This window comes from Harpia harpyja, chromosome 16 (genome assembly GCF_026419915.1).
Source record: "Harpia harpyja isolate bHarHar1 chromosome 16, bHarHar1 primary haplotype, whole genome shotgun sequence".
Lineage (NCBI taxonomy): Eukaryota > Metazoa > Chordata > Aves > Accipitriformes > Accipitridae > Harpia > Harpia harpyja.
The window spans coordinates 20,552,420-20,566,024 of NC_068955.1; the positions used below are offsets into that span (position 1 = coordinate 20,552,420).

Sequence of the window (13,605 nt, forward strand, 5' to 3'; positions counted from 1 at the left end):
GTACTATTTATAGTAAAGCATACCAAGAGCCACAAATTCAAGCATGCTTTTATAGCAAGTGTCAGATTGACTTCACTTGGAAATATATTCACTTTTTCCATTCTTATATTTTGCTTAAAGAATTCATAGTAAGTAAGGAACATATTTTTCTTACAGGCAATATTTCATGTTTACTCAGCTAAAATGGTTTAGCACTTGCATTTACAGTTTATCATTGCCACTTATATATGATCATACTTAAAGATAACACTGAAAATTGAGTTGGTATTGTACTGCCCATAACTGAGCAATCAGTACAGATAAGACAAGCAATGTTTAGCGTCATGCCACCAGATTTCACAAATTTATCCTGGCTGACCTATGGTGGTTGCAGTTTCAGTCATTGACTTAAATAAGAGACACAGATGTTTTGGGTTTGCTGCTCTCCTTGCTCATACATTAACTGAGTCTCTGCACCTGGTGTCTCACTTCATTTACTGGGTCATCACTGTTCATTATTTCTTTTCTCTAATCTTGCTCTTTCCCACAGAAGTTCCCTATCTACAAAACAATGAGGAAGTAAACAGAGCAACTTCAAGAATACAGAAATAAATTAGTATTTGTTCCAATTTGCTATAGACAAATAATTCCCAATCCACTCAGGAGCTTGAAGAAACATCCAATATTTTAACAGCTCCTGAAAACTTCTAGCTGCACTTCATCCAAGATCACCAAGTAGTATAGATTCACTCTTCCACTTGGCAAACAGAAACAAGGAGGAGAGGAATGGCTTAGATGTCAAATGAGGATACATAAAAAGTAATGGGGTGGTTGCTTTCAACAGCATTTTATTATAAAGTTGGTCCCTCAGACTTTAAGCCCACTCTGGGCATTAAAAATTTTGAGAACACATTTACTTGAAATGACTGCTTTGCTCTCTTTGTCTTCTTCTCCTACCTTTATATCTTTTTCTGTCTGTACTCTGCGCATGAATAGCCTTTCTCCTATGCCATTAAGTTATTCCCTTTTCCCTTATCTTTTGTGTTTTGCTAGCCTAGATCTCCTATCATTGTTTCCATTTGTTCTCAAACCTGAACCTGTCTAGTTTATGTAATCTCATCAATTCAGATTACCATCACCTCAGGGAAGGTATCTTCCCTTCCTACGTGTTTCTAAAATCTGCTATGGAAGAGATAATAAATGATGCCTCTTATTCATCTAAAGTTCAAAGCCTGTGAAAATACAAGTAATCTACATGCCTTTGCTCTTCTTATAAATTAGTAATGAGTCTGGAATGCTTCCCCATGGCAATTAAGACTCATTCAGTTAAAATGACTGTATTCTGTCCTCTAAATCCTGTCTTATTCCAAAAAAGTTATGTATTTTCTATTAACATCACTACCAAAAACTGTACAAATAACTTCAGGATTTCAAAAGGCACAGTCACAAAATGCTTCTTATCCTCACTAGTTTACTCAGCTTGTTAGGGTGAGTTACAGTATATCCTACAGTCAGAAGGGTTCAGATAGAGAGAAACCACATTTACAATGAGATAAAAGGAAGAGTTTCAGTGCACCACAATACACATATTCTAATAACATTATGACCTCTGATAGGAACAAAGAACAGGATGTTTTTGTGTTGGTGTTGGGCAGGGGGGGCGCATGGAAGGGGGACAGAAGGAAGAATAAAACTATTGCCACAACCAGTACCACAGAAAGGTCCAACATGTCCAAAATATTGGATATAGATGTAGCCTAGAAACTACCTTGGAGCATTTATTCAATTATTAAGCTTAAGTGAATAAAATATTCGTAATGTCACACTTGGTAACTGAAACTTAGCCCATTCTGGAAAATGTTTAATGTTGCCTGTGTCATTTCTCTTCAAAACATTGCTGTTGGATGAAAAACATAATGAAGGAGGCTTGTTCCCAATCCACCCTCTGCTCATACAAATCTTGAGTCTCCTAGTTTATTCTTTTAAAATAGTGCTGTAAAGGAATAGGCTACAAAAAGTACTTCTCAATCCATCTATTTTTATAATACTGTAATACAAAGAGCACAAGCCAGAGATTCTTAAATATTACCTTCGTATAGAACTTCATACTCAGTGGGAATACAGCTATATCCTTGAATCAAATCCGGAAGACAGTCCTTACAGAAGGAATGAAGGCAAGGTAGCATTCTGGGCTCTCTCTTCCGCAGGTCCCATTTGCACACCAAACAATTCCTCAACAGATCCAGGGTATCCATTTCTGTCGGCTGAAGTTTGACATCGAAAACATGACGAGTCACAAAATGGCTCATGACAACCCCTTCACTTAACAAAACACTCGATCACTCAAGTGCAAACTAGAAGGCAACAGCAGGATGCATATTCTCAGAAACAACATTTATTTAGTCCTTGTGAAGAAAGAGGAAGTTCCTTGCAGCTGAAAATCACGTACCTGCTTTACAAAAAAGAATATCTTTGCAGATTGTTGTGCAGGAAAGTGTGGTTTAAGGTTTGCAAACCATGATCCCACTATCTCTCTATAGTACTTGCAAGTTCTGTAAAAACTGAAATAATCTGTTCTATTGATCTACTTACAAAGCTGTTACCAGGCTGAATTGTCACACGCTGTACATTTCCTGCTAGAAGCACTGAAACTGTGCAATAAAAAATGATGATATTCTCTGACTGCTTTTACAATTTCACCTCAATATTTTATAGTTTTCAGGTAAAGCAAATAATAAGCATAACTGATCATACGTCCATCATTTCAGCAATGCATGTTAGAAAGCTGCCTTGATAAATGTACAGCATCTTCTGCCAATCTTCTTCATAGAAATTTAATAAAATGCACTTTGCAGTAATCAAATTTCAACTGTCAAGATGACCACAGATCAAATTATAGACCAAACCTGAGCTTCCCACAAGCAGGACAGTGTTCCTCCTGCCAACATAAGCTCCCCGAGGTAAATGAGAGTTTTGCAGTTCATGTTCCATCCTTGATTCCGAGATTTTGAGAGATGTTGATCAGATACGGCCTGCAAAGGGAAACTTTTGCAAGTTGCATCAGAGATGACAAAGCAAATACAAATACAGTCTTGTCTCCCCTGGAATCACTCTTCCAGCTGACCTAACCTCCTGGAGCCAGACCCCCATGTAGTTGCCCATTGCCTTGGCTTGGTGGCCTTGCTACCAGCAGTACATAAATTGCACCTACGATCTTCAGATTTCCTCTGCACAGAAGAGCAGCAGTTCTAATCTTAGGGCTATGTATTCTCTTGAGGGATTCTGTCTCGGGGCAGATTCCAGTGGAAATGGTTAGTAAGCAGGTCGTCTTTTTTTTCCTACCACGCAAAAGAATTATCAATGTCTCAGAAATTCACAACCAGGAATTTTTTAAGTGTTGCATCCTGAAGTCATTGCTATTTAAAATATTATAGAAAAAATGGACCATATGTTAAAGTCTGCATCATATTTCATACCCAAGACCCATTTTAGGAACAAATGAAAATAGGTAGCTATCCACCAACTTTACTGAATTCACTTAGACAAATTCAAACCCACCACTAAAACTTACGATTGTAATTTCAAAACTAGAGGTCCCTTTAGAAAAGAGCTGTGGTAATGGCACCTGTGGCTTAACTAATAAATATTGTATCAGTGCTTATTATATGCGCTCACTTTTTACAGTGCATCTTCATTAACCATTTCAGAGGCAAATGTCATTAGAGTAGCACAGCTTCTCAGCTCAACCCATCTCTATTGTTTCTTGCAACTACTGTTGTTAAGAAGACAAACCAGCACCTACAAAAACACATAATTTCTGCAGTAGGAAGTTGAGGTCTTAGACTACCACATTGTTTAGACAGAGAAACCACAGCCCAGGACCAAAGCATCCTTGCACACAGAATCAGTGCAAACAAAGCCTAATACTGGGAAATGCTGTATCACCATAAAGGCCAAATCTGTGCCTGAATGAGAAGCAGGTTACCATACATTTTAATTTATGCTTTTTGCATAACATATGAAACTACGTACAAGTTTTTTGGTAGGAGGGGGAAGGATGAGGGTGACAAAAAGTGTTTAGAATTTCCTGCTGAGATAGGTATGCAAATCAGCAGTCAGGCAGCTACATTACCAGTGACTTGGCTACACTGGTGGGAAACACCAAATGCAGCAGTAGTGATTACAAAGAAAATAAATAAACTTAATTGCATTTGGAGATGTGCGGTAAGGGTAATGAGGCAGGACGCAGGACAGAAATGAAGATGGGGAGAGCTGGGGAGGCAGCTGGCAGGCCGAGTCACACCTGGAAGGGGAAGAGAAGTGCTGGGTTTTTGGTGTGTCAGCCCAGATGAGGGCAAAGGAAAAGCATTGTGCAGGGGGGGCTGCCTCAGGACCAAGAGATCAGTGGTGGCCTCGGGAAGGCAATGGCCACCCCAACACAAATTGAAGAGAAGCATCCAGATATCACGGGACTGGTATTAATGCTTTACTGGAAGTTCATTTCATACAAGAGAAGTTTGTAATGATACACTCTCATAACTTTATCATTTCTGTATTTTAGGGATAAACTCTCTATGCAAGTCTTTCAATTTCCTGTGCTCCTTTTTCTCAGATTTAATCAGATGATTTCTGTGGTATCTTCTTCCCTCCATTAAATGTGGATATTGCTACATGAGGCTCGTTACAGCATTTTAAAATGATATAACATCAACTTTACCAGTTTTGTCCATAACTGCTTCATTAGCAGTAATGCAAGTTGCCAAGAATTTGGAAAACATCGAATAAAAATAAAAATATCCCCGCCTACCAAAGCATAATGTTCATCAGTTTAAAAAAAAAACAAAAAACCACCAAGCAAATAAAAAGGAAGACGTTTTACATATTAGAGGTTAGTTGGTCTTCATTTAGCTTCCTCATTTCTCCTGTTTTTATATAGGAAAATCCTTTATTTGGACATCGTGGACAGCCAGCCGTCCTCGGAGTTTCCTATCAGCCCTCACAGGAGCTTCTTGTTAAGCCGGTAAGCGCAGTTTGTGTGGGACCCCTCAGCCCTCTCACACCTCGGAAACGCTCCCCGCCGGTATGTTACCCCAGGAAACGGCGGGATGGCCGGCGGGCAGCAGAGCCTGCCCGAGACCCTCGAAACGCCCCCGCCGCGAAGAGCCCCGAGGCGGCACGACCGCGGGGCGGTGGCGGTCCTGAGGGGAGGGCGCGCGCCCAACGGCCGCCACGGCTCCCGCCTCGGCGGCGAGCGCCCCCGCGCGCCCAACGGCCGCCGCGCGCGGCCACGGGCGGCAGCCGGGGGGGGGCGGGGGGCGGGACCCGCCGGGCGGGCTCGGAGCGGGACCGCGCCACGTCAGCGGAAGCGGCCTCCGCCAGGTGCCGCCGGGCGCCGGACGCCGTTGCCATGGCGATGGCGGCCCGGCCCAGCGCCGTTCCCCGCCGCGCTCGGCAGGGCCGGCTGCTCCCGGCGCCTCCGTCCCCGGCACGGCGCCCCTGCTTGCTGGGGAGCCCGACGGAGGCCCGACAGGGCTGCGCCAGCGGTGCCCGGCAGCTGGATCGCGCCGCAGGGGCGGCCCCGGCAGTCAGCCGGGAAAATGGCGGCGTGGAGCCGTAACTCGGTAGTAAACTGCTCAACCTCAAAACCGAAGTTTGATTTACTCCTCCAGACGGTCATTTCAGGAGTCGGCACAAGGCGCCGAGGAAGGAGAAGTCCTGTCCCAGCCTCAGGGTGGGTACTTCAGGGACCAGGCTCAGCTCTGCAAAAAAACCCAAACCCCACACAGAACACCCAGGCTGGCCTTCAGGGGAGCAGGTCAGTCGGTGGAGCCTGCACGCTTCTCACAAGGAACTTTTTGTACTCGGAAGTAAGACTACAAAATATGGAAGAATTACTTAAGACATAATATATTAAGACATTAAATACCAAAGAATTGAGAGTGGTGTCTACTAGGTATGTTAGTGAGCTAGCGTCACTTGCCTGTGGTCATGTGTGCACAGGGAACTTCAGCATAAATAAAGCCTTTCACTGCCTTCATGATCTGGTCACTGATCAGGTTACTGACACGAGGGAGTAACAACGTTCCTTATTTTGCAGTACTGCACAACTTACCTTTGAGGATTGAAACGATTTAGCTTTGGCAGTGGATAAATAGCATCACATATTAGGAAACACTGGTCCCAGCGGTCACTGAGATAAAGTTCACATTCTCTTACCTCAGTATTTTACAAACTGTTCGTTTAAGTTACAGTTCTTCACACCTAGCAGTATCACAGGCAAAGATGAGCTATTTTATCAAAGCGATGCATTCAGCTTTACCCTAAAAGCCCTCTAAATTTAATTATTGCCAAACACTAGGTTAGGAGTTAATTAACTAGGATCATATCACAAATCATATCACGTACTAGAAGGTAATTTGCAACTATGAGCAATAATTCAAGACTTGTACCAGTGAGCATAAAAAAAAAAAAAAAAATAGGTGACTGTCTATATGCTTTTGGTCTGGCACTTAAAACAAGAACTAGCTCACTAGCTTTAAGTAATTGTTTGATTTTTACCATCAGATAAAGGTAACTGCTTTGGCATGCAGGATCAAGCCTTGCATTGGCAACTGAAGTCCTATTTTGATGTTTCAACTAAGCAAGCAATATTTTATGTAGTCATTTTAAGCGAAATACATCAGAAACTCGTATCGTGCAGTTCTAGAGCTGTGCCATGGTTTTGTATTAGCTGTAAGGAAGGCTGAAGCTAGCTGGCACTATTTCTGTCCCATACACGGTAACTTCAGGAATTGTGAATCCTACTTGAGGGTATCAACTGCAAAAGTTAATTAACAGTTACTGTTAGTTCAGTCATTAAGCAACAGTTTCAGTACATTACTGCTGTTACTAACCCTTAAAAAAACACCAACTTGGAATTGCCATCTGTCAGTCCACTAACACTGACAAGAAGCTTTAAAAGTTTTTAGCCTAACACAATCTGTCCAGCTAGTCTGCCACAATTACCAAAAGGACACCATGCTGCTGCTACAATTGCTACAAATTAGTGAAATTCAGAATTGGTACATGCAGAAGCAATTTTGTCCTGTGGTGGGTGGTGGAAGAAGTCAGCCTAATCTCAAAGAAATGCAGTGATAGGACAAGGGCTAATGGCTTTAAACTGAAAGAGAGTAGATTTAGAGTAGACGTAAGGAAGGCCTTCACTGTGAGAGTGGTGAGGCACTGGAACAGGTTGCCCAGAGAAGTTGTGGATGCCCCATCCCTGGAAGTGTTCAAGGCCAGGTTGGATGGGGCTTTGAGCAACCTGGTCTAGTGGAAGGTGTCCCTGCTCATGGCAGGGGGGTTGGAACTAGGTGATCTTTAAAGGTCCCTTCCAGCCCAAACCATTCTGTGATTCTATGATAAATCCAATGTGTTCACAAGCTGTGGTCTAGCTAAGAGATTGGAAAAACATAGCATTATACTATCAACGAAGAGGCAACTTAACTATAGATGACTATGAGCCTCATGTGCTGATGAATACAGGATGCAAACACCTCAGTACTCCGAGTACTACACCAATAGTTTCTAAAAAGCACATGGATTAAAATGGTCTGCACTTTTTATGTTGACTGTGATCAGAAGCTAGGCAGCTGTCATCCATTTAGCAGCCTTCAAAGCACTGGAGGGACAAACGCAAGAGTCATAATTTAGAAAGACCTTTCATTAACAGCATCACAAAAAAGCAAAGAATTTAACCACACTGTTGGAACTAAATTCAAAATACATCTTATTTCTATGCATAATGCTGATAGAAAAAAAACCCGATCACTTTTTCTGTTGGAGGCAAGTTGCTGTTAGCTGCAACAAGGCACACCACGCAGCACGATTCTGCTCAGAAGCTGGCATTACTTGTGAGAAAGCTGCCTACTAGGCGGACTTCAGTGTCTGCAGAAACCTACTTGATGTGCTTCTCATGACACAAGTCTGGCAATAACGAGGTAGAAACCTTGAATTGTTTGTTCCCACCTATTTCAGCTCTTTCCTACTGTCCCACATTATTCCCAGCGATTTCCTGTTCCTTCCCTCCCATACCCCACCTTAGTGGAAATGGGACTAGAATTGTTTCGCTATCCCCCAAAAAAGCCTACTGATAACAAAGCTTATTGATAGCAATTCCCCACACTAAGTCTCTTTCACACAGAAATTTTTGGTATACTACTACCCACTTTGCATTGTTCCATTGCATTTCTTTGTCCACACTCTTGCTGTCTCATTCCCAAAGGCCAAGGCAGTATCCCCACAGATTTCACCTAGATGGCGTTTTAAGGCACAAAAATCCCCATCAATAGAACATGAAGTCACCTTTTCACAGACAGCTGTAAAGAGGATCACCCATTGAAAGTGCAGCACAAATACAGGAAGAACCTATCTATTTTGCTACCCCATAAAGACAAAAAGACGAGCTATTTGTACATGCCAAATGCTGGACATTGTAGCCAGGCAATTTCAAAAGATAGTGAGAAACAGTCAAACCACTAATCAAAAACTGCCAGAAATAACTAAGCAGACAAGACTTAAGTGTGAACAGCGTCTGGACAAGTCAGGAAAAAAAAAAAAAGAGAAAATTCTGTAAATTAGCACATTTTACACATTGTCTTTATTCAAAAAATCTGAATAAACCAAAGGCTTTTATGCCACAAGCACACAGGCACCACCAACTTCTTTGATCTTCTCCTCTGCTCTTCTACTGAAGAACTTTGCTTTCACAATTACAGGCTGCTTGGGCAGCTTCCCCTTGCCCAGGACTTTGTAGTAGCCCTAGAAAGATTAAAAACCCCATTAAATGTTTGTGATCAGCTTGCACGCTCCTACATTCAGACCTGTCTTTTGGCATGCACCAGTTAAAACCATGCTCACCATGACCTCATTCAGTGTCTGTCTCCAATATAAAATTGGCACGAATGAAAGACCCTGCATGACCTAGTAGAGTTGCATTCGTTCAGAGAAAAAGCGGAAACTGTAAACTGAACTTTTCCTGTAATTTAGAAGCTGTTTTTTCCCCATACTCCATACAGAAAATACGGTGACATCTGGTAAAGAGGTCACCAATCTTTCCCCGCTTTTCCAAAGGAGAGAGCAGTTGGCTGCACTTCCAAGACTATCTACTACCCAATGACTTCTGGTCAGTGCTCTTTACCTGTAGGACATCCTAGTACTTCTGAACAGAGCAGAGGACTCTTCTGCACATCTTATGTGTATAACTGAAGCTTTTGCAGCAACAGCTGCTCTCTACCACTGGAATCCTCTCATTTCATTCCTGTCCTTTTAATGTAAAGGACAATCACGGCACAAGGTCCATTAATACTACAGCCATTGGAAGTCATCGCTTGTTAGAAGAAGTGGCCTAACAAGCCAAGACTGGTATCTTAATTTGGGACACAGAACACACCCACTTGGCAGACTAGTTAGTGTCACTGATTCGGTGGCTGGCTGAGATACGAGACATCATAGCCAGTGAATAGGGATCAGACATTTATGTCCGAGAACTACAGCACACCAAGACAATCACGCATGTTAAGATGTGACTCTAGTCTCGATATTAGAGAAGTGACTTTATATAAATGATACTAGTTCTGCCATGTTTTTATACATGCTTTCAGTAACATTTTAAACAAGTAATCTTTCACCACCTTCCAAAATAAGGGAAATCCCTGTCCACAATCACGCACAAGCATGAGAAAAAGTTCTTACAAGAAAAAACATAACAGCGTAAGTACCTGTGTAACTACTTATAAGCAAAGATATTTGTCCTAAGAAGTTCGCAAATATTCAAGCACTGTAGCTTATTTGCAGTTCGCCATTTTCCTACTTGGATACACAAAGCCAAGTTACACATGAAGTGACCAGGAATTGCAGGTTTGAATATGAGCACAAACTTACCGAGCGCACAACATCAATGACCGGGGCCAGTCCAGCCTCGTTTTTTGCATAGTTGAGCCTTGTCTGTTCACTGACAAGTGTCCATAGTTTATCCAAATTGACAGTAGGACAGAACTTTTGGTTTCTCTTCAAGTGATAGTGTCTCATGCCTACTTTTCCAAAGTAACCAGGGTGACTGTGAAAGAAACACATTCCTCATTAGATCACATTTTTAATTCACCCTGAAAAAGTAGGACTACAAATTAACACCGCAACAAGCATCTTTCTTGATCAAAGTAATTGAAATGTCAAATTATACTTTTATTCATATTAACACATGTAGTATTTAAGTGTAATAATCATTAGTATCCAAACCAAGGGAAAATTATTTTCTCTTGAAGTGTTTGTTCTCCCTTGAACTCACAACTCAATGCCCCTTGGTGAGTCTGGTCCAGCCCTGTATTTCCAGGACAACCCCAACTCCATGAATCCAGGGAGGGCTGCACTGCCTGAGGAGTTTCAGTGCTCCTGTCACTAACCTGGTGACTGACTGAGTCAAGAACGGCCACAGCCAGTGAATATAGATTAGTGGTTACTGTCCGAGTACTCTAGCACACCAGGACAACAGGCAGTGTCCAGATGTGACTCTAGTCTCGGCAATAAGTAAAGACAACATCCCTTACCTTTATAGTACGCACCTAAAGAGGATGCAGTTTGGATTTAGCATAACATTTTGAATTTACATCACATTTTGTGCGTGCATCATTAAGCAGGGACCATGTTGTAACAGGCAAGTTTGGTCAAGTCCACTCAATGCTGCACTGAACTCTTAAAGACACCTGGTTTAAGTGAAAAGGCCTTTGGCTTGGGGGTAAAAGGGGACACGAGTTGACTGGAGCTATAATGCCACACTTCATGTTAGATGCAAAACCACAAAGGATTGCAAGGAATTTTTATTCACATACACAAGTTAGTTGTTTCTACTTCAGGAACATACATTTTGCCAGTATATATTTAAAATGTTAGCTTACTATTTATCAAAGTTAATCCTGTGATGGTGCATACCACCAGCATTACCACGCCCTCCAGGATGTTTCCTGTGTTTGCCTAAAAAGAAAAATTTAAGTTTGTTACGCTAAGAATATTATACATAATACCTGAGCTTAGAGGTATGTTCAGTGTCAATTCAAGCTAATTATTCTGACTCTATCCCCTCTTCTGCATTCACCTCAATTCAGTGAGATGAGGCAACTAAAAACTAACCCTACAGGAGAAAAAAAAAACAACCATAGCACACCTCTGGTTAGCTTACAGAGTACAAGACACCTGTGCTAGCACAAGTGGGGTGACAAGAAAAGGTAGGAACGGCCAAAGAGTTAGAAGGGACACAGCGCTGCCCCGTAAGCTTAAGATCTCACACACACAGCCAGTACCTATTGCACAAGCACTGCTGAGGTTAAGTTACAAATCCAGTGAAATCTAAAAGAACGTGCAAGACCTCCGATCAGCCCATCACCGTGGCATCTGCCCCCACAGCGCGAGCATCACCCGCACGCCTGTGGGTGCGTAGCAGCCTCCAGTACCGCCCACCGCTACCCACCGCGTGCGCGGGACCCTGCGCCCACCGTCGCGTCTTCGTGCGGCCCGTGAAGAACGGCAGCATCCCCGCAGCACCGGGCAGGTACCGACGGGCACGCGCTCACTGAGGCGCCTCGGCCCACCAGCGGCCGCCTCTCCACTCACCAACGCGGCCGTGGCCGTGGCTAACGTGTCCTCTCAGCTTCCGGGTCTTCCTTAGTCTGGAGGGCTGCGGGAAAGCGGGAGAGCAGCTGTCAGCAAAACGGGCAGCAAGAGGCAGGACGACCGACCGCCCTCCCCCGCGGCCGGCGCTGCTCCCGAGGCCGCGGTCCCCGCGGCGGCCGCCCAGCCAGGCGCCGCGGCGGCCCGGGCCCGCCGAGGGAAGGCCCAGTCGGCCTCGCCTCGCCGCACCGCTCTCCCCCGCCGCGCCCAGAGCAGGCCCCGGGCTCGGAGAAGCGCCCGCCCACCACCCCCCGCTACTCCCCACCCACGTCCCGCCGCGGGAGCGAGCGGCGGCGGCCGCGGGTCCCGTCCCCCCCCCCCCCCCCCGCCCGGCGCAGCCCCGGCGGCGGCACCCACCATCTTGTCGGCGTGCGCGAGGGAAGAGAAAGAACGCGCCGCTCGCGAGAGCGGGGAAAGGCGCGGCGGGGCCGGGCGGGGCCCAGCTCTCGCGAGGCTTCGCTGAGGCGCCCGGAGCGGGGGCTGAGTCTCGCGAGGTCCGCCGGGGCGGAGGTAGCGGCGGGGAAGGGAGGGGGTGAAGGGGAGGCGGCGCCATCTTGAAGAGGAGCGGGCTGGCGCCGGCGGCCGGTGGGGACCAGGCGGCTTGCTCTTCGGCGGCCTTTCGGGCGGCTTCCGAAGCGCCCCGCTCCGCGACCGCTCCCGCCGTGCGCCGGCACGGCTCGGCGGTCAGCCGCGCTTTCCGGAGGGAAGACACCGGTCCCGGGCAGCGGCCGCCCGTACCGGCGGGTTGAATTGAGCAGGCAGGCAGCGTTAAGGTCTGCTCCGCCTGAGTGACGGGCACAGCTTGCTTTCTCTTCCCTCTGCCGCCGGTAGCAAAAGTAGGGTTTCGAGCAGAATTTAGGAAAAGCGGCAAGCTTGGTCGCTTTATTAAACATCGACGACAATGGGAAAATAAATACTGTCTACTTAAACGCATCTGCCACACAAGTGTAACAATTCCTGGAGAGTATTACTGTTTCTCAAGCTTGTTTTTTATGTATTTTATACCCTAAGACCTTAAACAAGCCTTTACCAATTTAAAGCATGGTCTCAGTACTGGATTTGTTTTTCTTCAGGACTTCCTTCTCAGTTAAACGGTGCACTAGTAATGGTCCATACTCAGGAACACTTAGTTTTAACAACTAATAGAGAAGGGAAAATAATACACCCCCTGTTTTTCATGCACCTGATCCTCTCAAACACAAGCCTTCAGACAACATTAGGTGTCCTGGTTTCAGCTGGGATAGAGTTAACTGTCTTCCTAGTAGCTGGTACAGTGCTATGTTTTGAGTTCAGTATGAGAAGAATGTTGATAACACTGATGTTTGCAGTTGTTGCTCAGCAGTGTTTAGACTAAAGTCAAGGATTTTTCAGCTTCTCATGCCCAGCCAGCGAGAAAGCTGGAGGGGCACAAGAAGTTGGCACAGGACACAGCCAGGGCAGCTGACCCAAACTGGCCAACGGTGTATTCCATACCATGGGACGTCCCATCTAGTATAGGAACTGGGGGGAGTGGGGGCAGGGGGATCGCTGCTCGGGGATTAACTGGGTGTCAGTCGCCGGGTGGTGAGCAATTGCACTGCGCATCATTTGTACATTCCAATCCTTTTATTGTTGCTGTTGTCATTTTATTAGTGTTATCATTATCATTATTAGTTTCTTCTTTTCTGTTCTATTAAACCGTTCTTATCTCAACCCACGAGTTTTACTTCTTTTCCCGATTTTCTCCCCCATCCCACTGGGGGGGGGGAAGTGAGTGAGTGGCTGCGTGGTGCTTAGTTACTGGATGGGGTTAAATCACGACACTAGGATTGTTTTATATAGCCATAGTTTGAGGATGAACGTGGCAGCTACAAATTTTTTTGAAACATGATCTCATCTTGTCCGGTACTCTCCTCTGACTCAAGTTACAAAAACTAGAATGACATG

The 13,605-nt window shown here is 44.9% G+C and overlaps 2 protein-coding genes and 2 non-coding genes across 4 annotated transcripts in view; all 4 read right to left on the reverse strand.

The window, feature by feature from the left end:
- TRIM66 (tripartite motif containing 66) overlaps positions 1–2,418 on the reverse strand; it is a 54,460-nt gene extending 52,042 nt beyond the window's left edge. Inside the window, 1 exon segment of the mRNA XM_052811873.1 lies at positions 2,069–2,418. Within this exon segment, the coding sequence (XP_052667833.1) occupies positions 2,069–2,288 (220 nt within the window). The 5' untranslated portion in view covers positions 2,289–2,418.
- Positions 2,419–8,594: 6,176 nt separating this feature from the next.
- RPL27A (ribosomal protein L27a) lies at positions 8,595–12,314 on the reverse strand. Its single transcript, XM_052810926.1, has 5 exons — positions 12,037–12,314; positions 11,623–11,686; positions 10,911–10,986; positions 9,901–10,075; positions 8,595–8,778 (listed from the first exon to the last, which is right to left on the reverse strand). Exons 1-5 carry the CDS (start codon positions 12,037–12,039, stop codon positions 8,650–8,652), a joined length of 447 nt encoding a protein of 148 aa, XP_052666886.1. The 5' UTR covers positions 12,040–12,314; the 3' UTR covers positions 8,595–8,649.
- LOC128153158 (small nucleolar RNA SNORA3/SNORA45 family) lies at positions 9,427–9,558 on the reverse strand. Its single transcript, XR_008238855.1, has one exon. It is a non-coding gene; the product is annotated as a small nucleolar RNA SNORA3/SNORA45 family (small nucleolar RNA).
- On the reverse strand, positions 10,406–10,537 carry LOC128153157 (small nucleolar RNA SNORA3/SNORA45 family). Its single transcript, XR_008238854.1, has one exon. It is a non-coding gene; the product is annotated as a small nucleolar RNA SNORA3/SNORA45 family (small nucleolar RNA).
- Positions 12,315–13,605: the final 1,291 nt, after the last annotated feature.